Source organism: Brachyhypopomus gauderio, chromosome 1, assembly GCF_052324685.1.
Source record: "Brachyhypopomus gauderio isolate BG-103 chromosome 1, BGAUD_0.2, whole genome shotgun sequence".
Classification (NCBI taxonomy): Eukaryota; Metazoa; Chordata; class Actinopteri; order Gymnotiformes; family Hypopomidae; genus Brachyhypopomus; species Brachyhypopomus gauderio.
In genome coordinates, this window is record NC_135211.1 from 54,817,373 (window position 1) to 54,831,558 (window position 14,186).

Consider the following 14,186-nt stretch of genomic DNA (forward strand, 5'->3'; position numbering starts at 1 on the left):
ATTGAAGCCCAGGAGGTCCAGCTTGGTGGTGAGTTAGTAGGGAGAGATAGTATTAAATGTGGAGCTGTAATAGCATCCACACATAGCTATCACTTTGGTCTAGATGGGTCAGGGCAGAGTGGAGAACCAGTGACACAGCGTCCTCTGTTGATCTGTTTGCCCTGTAGGTAAACTGGTGCTGGTCTAAGGAAGGGGGGTGCTTTTATTCAAGTGACTCGGGGTAAGATGCTCGAAGCACTTCATCACCACCAGTGTGAAGGCCAGTGTGAAGTCATTAGGAACCTGACTGCTGATTGTTTGGGTACAGGGATGATTGTTGCTGACATATCCTCTTACAGTAATAAAAGCAATTCAATTATTTGTATTCCCATATGAGACTGAGAGCTGTATGCCACCACAGAGGTTATTTTTTATCCCACAAAATTTGTTAAAGGAATACTCCAAAATTTTAACCTCACCTGTTTTTTTTTACATCATACAGGTTTCATTTCTTCTAGCATGTATGACAATACTATGGCACTGTACAGGCCAGATCTATGTGTTTCAAGTCACCAGGTTTCCTAATCAAAGATAAACATATTGGAATGATATGAGAATTATTTTCTGGGGTATTCCTTTAAAATTTGTGCCAGGGTGAATAGCTCACTATAACACATATTATACATATCAGTTAAAACATATAAAGCCAGGTCTGAACTGAGAGCTGTTTTTACCAAGATCTGATATATATCCAGGGTAACAGCTGATCTTACCTTACGTTTATGACAGAAATTACTTTCATCTATTATCACAAACTCTCTCTGTCCTCCAACTTGCTGTCCTGTTCTTCTCCTCTTCCTTTTTATTGCACTCTTGCAGATCATTCGCAGTGTTTTATTCATTTTGGATAGCGTGCGTGTGCTTCCACAAACACCGTCTTGTATCAGATCGATTTGCCGCAGCCGTAATCCTTGTGCAAACCTAAAAAGAAAGATTGTAAAAACTCATGCATCACTTTTAGATTCTTTTAGGGCCTGCTGACTGTATTGTACTGAGTGGAATGAGTGAGTGAGTTTGTCACGGAGTTAAAAGCTAGGTCTGTGAGGGACCTCACATCTATTTAAAATAGCCAAATATCTCCAAAAATATTATATTTTACTCTATATTCCAGACATATTAATTTGGTATGTCTTATGTGTTAAGACAAAGGCATTTTTGTTAGTTTTCTTTTGTTTCTTCTTTCTCAAAAACACACATTATATGTCCAATGGTTTTCAGACATTCCTTCTTTGTAACGCGTAATGCCCAGGCAACCCCTAAACTCAGTACTAGAGGAGCTCAACCCGACTACATCCCCCACCCATCTCCAGAATACTAATTATCTCTGCTAAAACCTGTTTGTAAAAAGAAGAAAACTAGAGTAAATAATTGTTACACAGTTTAAAATTGCATCATAACCTTAACAAAAGAATGTACTTCAAGCAGCCAATCAGATTTCAGTTTTTAACCTGCTCTAAGTAAATGCCCACCCACTATTATTGCCATGCTTATAAAAAGATTTGGAAAATATTGAACTCTGAAATACAAGGAGATCAATAATTTCACACCTGTGGATAAATTTAATCCAGCTTTGAAGACTTATCTTGCTCCTCTCAAACATGGATCCTGATCTGACTGACTTCTTGACCGTCTTCCCTCTGTGGGTCTTATACCGACACTCCCTGGGCAAGAAATACCAGAGAAAGCATAACATTGAAATACAGTAAGATACACCAATCAGAGTAATTGTTCGCAGACCAATGCTTTCAGCTTAGGCCACCACTGATAAACAGGGTCTATTAATTAAGTACATTCTCATGCAACAATAACTGTATCACATGCCCATTGTCTCATATAGCTTTACTACCATACTACTGCTTAATTTTGTCACACAGACCGGTAAAATGTATTTAATAAAAGCTTCTATACTAGATGTGATAATTATTATGGAGCATGTAATGTTCTGTGAGTTAACATAGTGTCAAAAAAGCATTAATATTACACCACATATGTAATATGTGAAATATGAAGGGCAATGAGGGCGGCATGGTGGTGTGGTGGTTAGCACTGTCGCCTCGCAGCAAGGCGGTCTGGGTTCGATTCTCGGTCTGGGCTGCTCTGTGTGGAGTTTGCATGTTCTCCCTGTGCCTGCGTGGGTTTCCTGTGGGTACTCCGGTTTCCTCCCACAGTCCAAAGACATGCGTGTTAGGTTGATTGATCACTCTAAATTGCCCGTAGGTGTGAGTGTGTGTGTGTTGGCTATGCGGTGGACTGGCGACCTGCCCATGGTGTACCCTGCCTTCGCCCGGAGATGCTGGGATTGGCTCCAGTGACCCCGACTAGCGGGATTAAGCGGTTCAGATAATGGATGGATGGATGAAGGGAAATGTTTTTATTCACCTGCTTATAAAAGTGAAGCATTTACATTCTGACCCATAGACTAATTCAGTCTGTATTTTGACCAGTAGCTGTACTGTAACTGTTGCACAATCTAAGGTGCAACGGAAAATTAGAGCAAGAAGCTACAAATAAAATACAAAGTTATGTCTCAATAGCAAACTATCCCATATAAGTGGTGTGTTATTACTTTTGTTTAATAAAGAATTATATTGTTCTTACCACTTAACTTAACTTACCACTGTGCCCCATCACGCAGCTCCAATCTTGGCTTCATTTGCATGTTTCGCTTGCAAAGTCTGCACTTCATTCTTCTTTTCAAGTCTTTTTTTCTGAAGCCATTTTATTAGCCTTGCGGTACTTTTACTTGTTGCCCTGCCATCACAAAGGTGAAGTATTTTTCTAGCCAATTCCATTCCCTTAACATTAAACTAGAAACATCACTTTTCATTATGGCTTTATGCCTGCTTGGAGAAAAAAACGTGCGCGGGGTTGTCACATGACAAATTCGCGCGGGCCCAAGAGCGTCTGGGTCAAAAGTGCAGAGCGATATTTCAAATGAGAAACCGAAACATAATTCGAGTGCTCAGAGATGTGCAGTTATTTGGATTAGCTCCCAACTTGGGCTCTGTTGTTACATGGGATAACACTCTCAATCCCGGTTCAGAACACTTTTTAGAAGTGAGTGAGCCTGTAAACGAGCCTACGTGGGTGGTTGTTATCCCTTGCCGTTATTACCCCGACTCTGAAGAAGAGCGTAGCATGGAGGGCGAGCGGAAAAGCAAAAGAATTAACGAAAAGAAACAACGAAGACTCGAGGAAGACTCTGCAGGTAAGAAACCCGTAGATATAGGAACATAAATGTTGTGGTTCTGGCGAAGATGAAACATGCAGTTAGCTAGCTAATTAACTTAGCTAGCTAAGTTGGCTATACAGTTAGCGATCTTATCTCCAAATTATATTCAGCGTGCTGCAGTTAGCTAAAGAAACGTTAAGTTTTCTGAACAGAAGTACTGCATTTTTTACCTTGTCAAGTGAGAGACTTTGTGGGATTATTTTGGTTTGTTGGAATTATATTTGTACATTGTTAAGTACAGTTTAAATGTATAAATGTGCAATTAGATACTGGCCCCTCAGTACAGTTTTGCAGTGGGGAGTTTTCTCAGAGGGCCTAAAAATATTCTTAAAACTAGTGGTGGGCCGTTAACGGCGTTCGTTAATTTGATACTCTTATCGGGCGATATAAAAATTATCGTCGTTAATCTATTTTTAAAGTTGGGTTGGGAACTGGGTCAAAATGGATAAGCAAACTATGATGACTTTCAACTTGATAGTTTAGCTCGGCTGTATTCCTAACCAAATTGCACAGTAGGGGCGAGAACGAGTTTTCAAACCTGTGAATTACATATCGTACATGTGTTTACATGGATGCAGCCACGAAGTCGCCAGGTTTGCTTCATGGAAAATTCATTTTTAGGAACGTAAAGTGTTACCGGAGCGGAGCTCGGAGCGGTCGTTTTCTGCATGGTCCTAGTGCTAGATTCGTCGCTATTTAAATATTTCTTTTTAATCGTTAAAACTGCAGAGGACCAAAACCGGCTTTTGAAAAATTCCCCCCCAAATTACGTCCGTGAGGTTAAATGTACTAAATGTTGGCTTACATTTCAAATATTATGTTTAGCTGAATAAACATGTTATCAACCCCTTTTAATGTACAGTATAGGCCAGGTATCACCAAATGGCGGACCGCGGTCCGGATCCGGACCCGAACGCCGTCCTGTCCGGACCCAATCACATTCCTGATTAACTGGATACGGACCCAAATGCCAAAAATTTTTTAACGGGAGACTATATTTTAAACCGGAGAATTTATTTTCAGACGAGTGTTACGTTCACCACCCATTTGAGTGTTACGTTCGCCAACCCCCCCCCCCCCCCCCCCCCCCCCCCCCCCCCCCGCTCAACAACTTTCGTTCGCCACCGCGGACCCGGACCTAAGGTCTGAGCTATCTGCCAAAAATGGACCGCGGAAAGATTTAATTGATTACCCCTGGTATAGGCTTTCAAATTCATGTTTAACTGAATAAACCGTTGAACACGGGTAGCCTACATTTTATTGAGCATGTTTTTTTTCTTCAAATATCAAAGTAGAACAGCTTCCTCAAGCAGTCATTGATGCATTTTGGAAACAGGAGATGAGCCCCTGGTCTAATGCACCCTCTGTATTAAGAAACCCTATCTCAAAAACTGACTTTTAGTCATTACTTGGGTAGCACGCATATGAGCCATTTTAATATAGATTATAGGTATGATGACAAAATTTTCAAACAGCCCCAAGCTTAAAAAGAATTACATATCTAGACAGAGCTGAAATATACCTTTAACACTGGAACTCCTGAGATTTCAAGGTTCTGAGGACATCACCCCTCCTTCTCCTGCCCAATTAGCAGGACCATACATATGTTAATTTCAGAGCAAGACAGGAGCAGAAAGACAGGCAGGAGCTCTGTGGCAGGAGCTCTGTGGTGCACCAGGTCTAGTCTGTGTGCAGTCTGTGTGCACCAGGTCTAGTTTGTAGTCTAAAATAAATAAATAAAGTTTAGCCCTGTTTCGGCGTTATGTGTGAAGCGCTACATATTGACATAAGTATTATTTAGAGCGGTGAACCATTATCATTAGCGTGGTATTGGCGTTATGTATGAAGCAAGCGTCTCAGATTTTCTTGTGCATGCACTTCAATAGCGCCACACATTTACATGGCTGAACCAACCATTATCACGGGTCCATATTGTTCCCGTGAAACACATTATCATTAGCGTGGTATTGGCGTTATGTATGAAGCAAACGTCCCAGATTTTCTTGTGTATGCACTTCAATAGCGCCACACATTTACATGGCTGAACCAACCATTATCACGGGTTCATATTGTTCCCGTGAAACACATTATCATTAGCGTGGTATTGGCATTATGTATGAAGCAAGCGTCCCAGATTTTCTTGTGTATGCACTTCAATAGCAGCAACAAAGTAATAAAGGTATAGTAAAGTAATATTTATTTTTACATTTACTTATTTTTACTCATACAGCATAGTAACATAATATTTTTTTGCAGTGTTTATGCTTGTGTTTGACTGATATTTCGTTTGTGTAAATAAGATATTTCGTTCATGTAAATAACTTAGCGTCATTTATTTATTTTTACTCATACAGCATAGTAATATAATATTTTTTGCAGTGTTTATGCTTGTGTTTGACTGATATTTCGTTTGTGTAAATAAGATATTTCGTTTGTGTAAATAACTTAGCGTCATTTATTTATTTTTACTCATACAGCATAGTAATATAATATTTTTTGCAGTGTTTATGCTTGTGTTTGACTGATATTCACGGATTGCCGTGAACCATTATCACGGGTCCAATCAACTTTTATTGTTCCCGTGTATGCAGGGGATTAGCCCGGTTTCGGTTTCGGCGTTATGTGTGAAGCGCCACCTATTATAATAAAGTATAATTAGTATGCGCTGTTGTGGGTGTGTTCTTCAGAGTCATGATAAAAGCTGAAACCCAAAGGCAGGCGACTTACATTTTCACTACTATCCTGTGTGGAGACGACGCAAAACACCATGGCAAGACAGAGGACGTTCACCGGTCAAGAAGTTGCGGCTTTGCTGACCAACGAGGACTGCTGTGAGTCCGATGCGGGAGAAGGACCCTCCTGTTTTTTGACCAGCGATTCATCCGATGAAGAAAGAAGCAGTACATCGGATGAGGTACAACAGAGCCCTCCAAGGAAGAGACGGACACAGGCTGACACCACACCTGCACCAACCGTACGGGCAAAAGATGGAACTGTTTGGGAGAAGGTTGGCATCGCACGCTCTCGTGTCAGCAGCTGTTCGCCTAATTCAACATTTGTTGAGCCGTCCGGGCCTACAGAGCATGCAAAGGTATAGTAACTTCATATTTCTTTCCAGTGTTTCTGCTTGTGTTTGAATGATATTTAGTACGTGTAATTTACCTAGCGTCATTTGTTTACTTTTATTAATACAGCGTAGGATCACAAGCAGACTGCAGAGTTTTCTGTGTTTGCTCGACATGGAGATGCTGCGAATCATCACAGACTGCACTGTCCATGAAGCCCGCAGAACAGACAGCAGCTGGAGTTTGTCGGTCAGCGAGTTTATGGCATTCGTAGCAATCCTATTTCTACGAGCAGTCCTCTGTCCAGTTGGAGCGATGTCGGACTGTTGGTCGGCAATGTTCGCTGTGCCTTCGATCCAGGAGACAATGGCACGGGACCGCTACCAAGAAATCATGCGGTACTTGCGCTTTGATAATAAGGACACCCGTGCGGAGCGTGCAAAGAGCGACAGATTTGCTGCGATTTCGGACATCTGGCAGCGATTTGTGAACAACTGCATTTTGTGCTATACCCCAGGCAAGGAACTGACAGTCGACGAGCAGCTGTTTCCGACCAAGGTTCGCTGTCCATTCACCCAGTACATTGCCTCAAAGCCGGACAAGTTTGGAATAAAGTTTTGGGTTGCTTCTGAGTTGAACACAAAGTACATGTGCAACGCCATTCCATACCTTGGAAAGGACCCCGATCGTCCCAAGGGGGAAAGAGTGTCCGAGAATGTGGTGATGAAGCTTATGAAGCCATACCTGGGCAAGGGCAGAACTGTAGCCACAGACAATTTTTTCACATCTCTTTCCCTGGCTAAGAAGCTGCTGGAATGCAACACGACTCTGCTTGGGACAATGAACAAGATTCGCCGAGAAGTTCCTTTGGAAGCCAAAAACGCCAAGGGACGTGAGAAGTTGTCAACGGAGGTGTACAGATCCGATGATGCGCTTCTGACGGTGTATGCCTCCAAGCCCAACAAAACAGTTTGCGTTCTGAGCACTATGCACACGCACGTGGAGATTGCAGACGACCGCAAAAAGAAGCCAAACACTGTGACGGACTACAACCGGACGAAGGTATGCATGTGTTGGCATTGATAAATCAATTTATCATACATGAATGAATTTATTCAAAATATAACATGTACTTCTTTGTATTTGTTCTTTGCAGTGCGCCGTTGACATCATGGACCAGAAGGCGCGTGCATACACAGTGCGCGCAGGAACACGCCGGTGGCCCGTTGCAGTGTTTTATAACATACTTGACCTGGCAGCGATGAACGCGCATGTTTTGTACACGGCATGTACGGGGTCCACAGAGAGTAGGAGAGTTTTTATGTGTGCTCTTGCTGAGGAACTCCGTCTTCGTTTCCTACAGGAAAAGGAGTTGAAGAGAACGCCACGTCCTTCGCCTGCTCCTGGAAAGAAGACTACGTGTCAGGTGCAGACAAACTGCAACCGGAACCACAGCATAACCCCGTGCGCTGCATGCGGCAAGTACACCTGTCGCAAGTGTAGGGCAGAGTGTCCCTGGCTGTGTGGCAACTGTGTACCTAAAACTACATGAAGGTACGTCGATAAGTATATTTATATATATATGAATGAATTAATGTTTCAATTTATATAGCGCCTTATCTAAATACCCAAGGCGCTTTACAATTGTTAACACAGCTACGTTACAGACAACCAATCACACACACATATATATACACACACACTATTATTTGAACATAACCAAAAATCTCTTCTCTTTCTGTTCCACAGTCGCACATCATGAAACCCGGTGTCACGGTCTGCCCCGCATCTCCTGCCATTTCATGTCTGTTTCCGTGTTAGTCCTCTGTTTATTTCTCGTCGTGGTTGCTGGTTATTTTTCTCATGGTTGCTGGAATTGGATTCCCGTTCTGTTATGACCCATGCCTGTGATATTTTCACAGAATCAATTTATACATGAATGAATTCGTTCTAAATATAACATGTACTTCTGTGCATGCATACACAGTGCGCGCAGGAACACGCCGGTGGCCCGTTGACCTTGGCAGCGATGAACGATGAACCTGCCGCAAATGTAAGAAAGAGGGTCCCTGGCTGGTACACATGAATAAATTCGTTCAAAATATAACATGTACTTTGTTCTTTGCAGTGCGCCGTTGACAGACATCATGAAGGTACGTGCATACACAGTGCGCGCAGGAACACGCCGGTGGCCCGTTGCATGCAGCGAGTACACCCTGGCTGTGTAGCAACTGTTGGCTACAACTACATGAAGGTACGTTGATAAGTAGGCCTACATACGTAACACCACATATGTTACGTATTTTTGTCTTCTGAAAGATTTTATTCAAAATGTAAGGTGTACCTTGAATTGTTCTCCACAGCATCAACGCGTGTGTTGCATGCGGCAAGTGCATCTGGCGAGTACACCCTCAACTTCAAGACACCCTCAACTTTCTTGACATTCCACTTCAAGAAACCCGGAATAGACATCCATGTTTGATCAAAATAAAGTTGTTTTACAGCACATGAATTTGTTCTTCCTGTCTTTTCCTCTCCTTTTCCAGTCTGCTGTTTAGATCACAACATTTATCAGCCATATATATAATTGCGCCATATAATTTCTTAGCTTTTCAAACGCGAATTCAAACGCGGAAACAGAAAGTGTAACAAATATTATATAGTGTAGTAAATATACAAAGAGCTTCAAACAATATACAAAGAGGTTCAGACAATTTTATTTATTTTTATTGTTTGACGGGACTCATTTGAGAAACTCTCTACGTGCGCTTGAATTGTATTTTTTGAAACACGAGTCTACAAAATTTCCGCTGTTTGTTGTAGGATCGGTAACATATACAGTCTGCTTGTTTGTAACCAAGTTTTTCGTGAAGTATCACGTTTGGTGCCTTGTATGAGCTTGGAGGTGAGCCGCTTGTGCTTTGGCAGGCGTATGAGCTGGGGGTGAGACGCTTCCACCGCATTACCAAGACAATGGGCGTTAATCTCTTCACAGCAGGGGAGTGGGCTACATGGACCTTACTAAGCCTTGCGAAAATTTTCGCGGCCGTCGGGTTCCTAGTGTTAAAATGATACCTGGATTTAGAAAATTGGTTGAGAATTGATAAAGTTATGATATTTATAATATCATGTATCACAATAAAATATAATACATTAATTACAATAGAAGTCGTGTGACTGAAATTCACATAATCTAATTCTAATTAATCATAATTAATAATTAATCATAATCTAATTCGAAGTGATGTTAACTATATTACCATTTACCAACAAGTTATATCAGAAAACAATGAGATTAAACTACACAACACTGGTATCAGTACCGATTTCAAGAAAACACTGTGGGAATTAGTTAAACCGAGTCGCCGCTTTTAGCCTAAAGTTGCTAGCTACCGTGACGCTCGATACACAAATGTCAATCATGACTGCCTATTTTCCGCGGTCTAGTAAAGTACTTTCGCCTGCACAGATTTCTATTAAATTTGGTCAGTATTGAGATAAAAGCAGTATTTTTAGGTCCATATATTTCGATGGTGTCCGGAGCGTTGATGAAGCCCACAGACCACAACAAAATATCTTCTCGCTGGTCTGCCGACCTGAAATCGCCTCAGAGTTGACTATTAGCAGTGCCTGATGACTGGCTGGGTTGTGCTTGACGAAGTCACAGTAGTATTCAGGAAAAAACATACACCTGCTAGGCGGTGAGAAGTGATGTTATATGACACCCTTACAAAAGTACAACGTAGTTTGGAACACATTACTGAGCCAGAATTTTTCGCATCGAACGTTGGTTCGTCAGCATACCTATAGATTAATCTAGATTAATTTCAAGATTTCAGTGAGATTAATCTAGATTAAAAAAATTAATCTATACCCACCCCTACTTAAAACATAAATATATATAATATAATTTATCCAATTTAATCTACTTACGGTTTTACAATCGACATCTAAACAATTACAAAAATATAAGCAAATAAATTATTCAGCCATGTCTATTCAATCTGTGTTGGAAGGTGAGGGGTTAAGTGGAAGCCTGTGGGCCTGTGTCTCCCCCTATCAGGACTGTGATGCCCGCTGTTCGTTTACAGAGGGCCTGGCAGTTATAATTCTGCAATACCAGTTTCAAATGACAGTAAAATTGACCAATCATATCTTCCCTCTTAGTGGGCGGGCTTAACTGTATGATAATTTCCGCCCGCTGTGGCGACGCTAGCTGTCGTTAGCGTACCACCGCTAGCTAGTTTCGATTCATTCTTTTGATGCCCTCGTGCGTGTTGTTTACATATTCCGCTCCCGAGAAACACGGAGCTGTGAACCTTATTTTGCTTAAAATGTTATCTAGTACATATGTTATTGTTTATTGCATTTATATAGCTGTACTGTCGTCTCAATTATTTTTCTTTATTACAGTTAATTAGGAGAGGAAACAATTTTTTCCCGGGGGGGTGGAGGGGATGGGAGCTGGCCCAGGTTTAATGGTCACGGTTCGCTACTGGTTTATTGTTGCAAATGTCATACGTGACCTTGCTGTACTGAGACATCACTCTGTCACTGTGTTTATACCTTTTTCTTTCTCACAGAAACATTTGAAGATCCTCAGGCATTAGATTTGGTAGTATTACCAGAAGGTTCTCAATGCCCAAACCTTAACGCTGCCAGCCCAGTCTTGGAAATTCCAGGTCAAAGGAAAATAATTAAGACCTCCACCCAAAGCTCAATGGTCAAAGGTGAAATTTATTTATATAACCCTTTGCACAACAAATGTCACAAAGCAGCTTTACATAAAGTTTTACAAATGCATGAGGGTCCAAGGAAAATCTCCCTAGGTGAGATTTAGGTTATAAACCAACACTCAAGACAGAAAACAACCTTCACTGGATGGCTCAGCTAGCAGTCCATACTTTATTATTCAACTGGCAAAACATTTTCTAAATGCTTTGTCTGAGAATAATAAAGCAGAATAAAAGAAGTATATTGGATTTGTAGAGATAAACATTACATGACCATCTACATACAGTACATGTGCCGGTCATTAACATGCATGTGGCTCCATCAGATGTGTCTATAGTAGCATAATTAAAGGGACGGCCTGGGGTGACTATAGTTCACCCAAGGTATATACTATAAAGCATTACCTCTTCAAACTGATAACAAGGATCTTTAGACCTTATCCTGTTCAGTAGATGACAATAACGAGGAGCCACATATAATCAGTAATGATCAGTTTATGTTGACAGTTGATCTTGTGTTCATTCAAAAATACATATTCTGCCTTTGAAGGAGCAGCACCAACCCTTCAGGCTGCTTTAAGGAGAGCAAACGAAGAAAATGCTGTTCTGAAGGTGAAAGTGAAAAGTCTTGAGGAGAAGGTTGGGTTACTAGAGAATGACAAAAAGTTTCTTCAACAAAGACTGAGTGAAGGTAAGCAGTGCAGGAGGTTGATTGACCAGGGGCTGCATTACAGAAAATGCCTATCTTTAGTACTAAATAAAGAACTGAGAGGTCAGGGTAAGTTTTGTTACAAATATAAATCTAATTAAATTAGAATACTAAACTACTTGTTTGAGGTTGTTATTGAGTAGTTATGTGGTGACAGTGGAAATCAAGTCTGGAGTGTCTGGGATTTTTGAAATGTTAGGAAAAAGACATGCCAGTTATTGTGAGTTTGTTGCCTGTCAAAGCTCCCTAAAATGATAAAACAGATAAGTTAAACAGAAGGATAAAATTATGAAGTTAGGCTTCTGCCCTACATTCAGATTGAAGTTGCCTTGGTCACTAAACAGACAAGATTTCAGTGTTGGGATGTTTTTGTAATATGACCCCAGTTTACCAGTTCCATCTCATGTTTACCTGCCTGATTTAGGATTGAAAGAAAGCATGATATCTTCTCTGTTTTTACTGTTGATATTTAAATGTGATGTATGTTATTGAAATTGTGGCTATTGTTATTTAAGCGCTGGTGATGAGGAAAGCAGCCTCTGGACAAAGACCTCAGTCACACGTGAGTATTAGTGACAGCAGTGAAGGCGAGGACAGCAGCAGTATGGAAGAGGATAGCACAAATTCTACATCTTCATCTTACCAGCAAAAGAAGAGAGAGAAAGAGAAGAAAAAGAGATTGTGGAAAAAAGCTAATAAGGGTGAATGTAGAAATGTGGTGATGGAAAAAAAGAAGAGGCAAAAGAAACGACAGCTGGATTCTGACACAAGTTCTGACACTGATGACTTCCCAAAACAAAAGAAGAGCAAGAAGAGGAAGATGAAAGAATATCCAAAGAAGAAAGGTATTATTATTATTACAACATTATTACTTAGTAATAATGCATAAGTACTTACTTTGCTCCTTAGAACGTTCAGTTGTTGCTGTTTTTCACTAATTTTGCATTCTATCTGAATTGCGAGTTTGTTAGGTACATCTAAATAATACTTGTATTTATTTGACTTTTTAATCAGTACACCCGTCATATACGTGCACTTTGTAGGTTTACTGTTACTAATATTAGACCATTGCAATAACCAATTTTGTATTTGTCAGCCCACTTTTTACTACATCCAATGAAAAGGCACCACCAAAGACACACCTCTGAAAGATATAATTGGGGTGGCGGTCTATTTTCATTACATCAGTGACACTGTTATTGTAGTGTTTGTGTTGCTTGTATGACAGAGGTGTATCTGGAATTTTTACACATCATTGTCAAAGTCCCAGCCAAAGGCGGCTATGTAGTCAGAAGCAATCGTTGATCACATGCTAGAGAAAGACTTGCTAATCCCAGTCCTAGCAACCCCACACTATGCTTTGTCACATCTAGCACATTTGAAGAAATGTATTTTATAAGTAAAAAACAGTCCGTATTGGTCAGGTATGTCGAGTAGGGAAACAAAAATGTGAAGAGCATGGAGTCACTATGACTAGGATTTGCTAACGCAAATGACACTGACAGACGAATTGTTATATAGATAATATGTGCAGCAAATGAGTGTTATACAGTTAGTAATGGTAAGTCGACAAAACACCTATATTATAAAATGAATGTGGGTACAAAGTAGTAGTATCGAACAAACTGCCAGCTCAGTGCAAGTTAGATAGCCTTAAATTTATTTTGTTTTGCAGTTGGGATGCCCGAAGATGTGATTTCCAGATACAGGCGTGTTCTGAAGGCTGTGTCTATAGGCATGTCGAAAACTGATGCTTACAGTTATGTTGGTGTCAATCGCAAAACAATTGTGGACACAGCAGCAATTGCAGAGTTAAAGCAGGTGGATCCTGAATCTTACCACCAGATACGGGCTATGTTCCACAAAGGAAGAAAAGGGCACACCTTATATGATTTTGCAGAGCAATGCAAAAGTGTATTTTCAAAAAAACCAGAGCTCAAAGCCACAGTTGAACGGATGAAAGAAGATGGCAGACTGCTAGATATCCATACCTATAATTAAACAGTGCTTTGAATTTACATAATTTTCATGTGAACTTCATGTGAACTAAACTATGGTAACACAATTTATTTGATTTTGTTTCATTTGGCAAGAATTGTATCAATGGAACACATAGATTACACATTTAAATTGCTTAATTTTAAAGCACATTGGTAAAATATTCTATAATGTGAATGTTGGATCATTTGTTTTCTTTGAAAGTCTTTGTTTACAGTTTAAAATTACAGGATTATGTTATCCATGTAGGTCATGGATAGTATTGGTTATAATATCTGTTAGGTTTGCAACTTTATTGTTATTAAGGATTTTTCATTTCTTATTGTGTTATTGTGTTGCGCACTTCTGAATACTCATGCAAGTGTGAAGGTGATTTTTTTACAGTGTTGTGAATAAAAAACTGAACATGT

General features: G+C 40.4%; 2 protein-coding genes and 1 long non-coding RNA gene across 4 annotated transcripts; 2 read left to right on the forward strand and 1 right to left on the reverse strand.

The window, feature by feature from the left end:
• Positions 1 to 439: 439 nt before the first annotated feature.
• Positions 440 to 2,720, reverse strand: LOC143525897 (uncharacterized). Its single transcript, XR_013133757.1, has 3 exons — positions 2,655 to 2,720; positions 1,587 to 1,700; positions 440 to 960 (listed from the first exon to the last, which is right to left on the reverse strand). It is a non-coding gene; the product is annotated as an uncharacterized LOC143525897 (long non-coding RNA).
• Positions 2,721 to 2,812: 92 nt separating this feature from the next.
• LOC143525725 (uncharacterized) lies at positions 2,813 to 14,136 on the forward strand. Of its 2 annotated transcripts, none has more exons than XM_077019993.1 (5): positions 2,813 to 3,247; positions 10,932 to 11,066; positions 11,620 to 11,760; positions 12,294 to 12,623; positions 13,454 to 14,136. In XM_077019993.1, exons 1-5 carry the CDS (start codon positions 2,974 to 2,976, stop codon positions 13,777 to 13,779), a joined length of 1,206 nt encoding a protein of 401 aa, XP_076876108.1. In that variant the 5' UTR covers positions 2,813 to 2,973; the 3' UTR covers positions 13,780 to 14,136. The 2 variants fall into 2 exon arrangements, with proteins under 2 accessions (XP_076876108.1, XP_076876100.1); XM_077019985.1 differs by having other exon boundaries at positions 2,814 to 3,247; positions 10,920 to 11,066.
• LOC143525813 (uncharacterized) lies at positions 5,718 to 8,798 on the forward strand. The gene is made up of 5 exons (XM_077020165.1): positions 5,718 to 6,362; positions 6,466 to 6,734; positions 7,493 to 8,389; positions 8,465 to 8,590; positions 8,700 to 8,798. Exons 1-3 carry the CDS (start codon positions 6,039 to 6,041, stop codon positions 7,599 to 7,601), a joined length of 702 nt encoding a protein of 233 aa, XP_076876280.1. The 5' UTR covers positions 5,718 to 6,038; the 3' UTR covers positions 7,602 to 8,389; positions 8,465 to 8,590; positions 8,700 to 8,798.
• Positions 14,137 to 14,186: the final 50 nt, after the last annotated feature.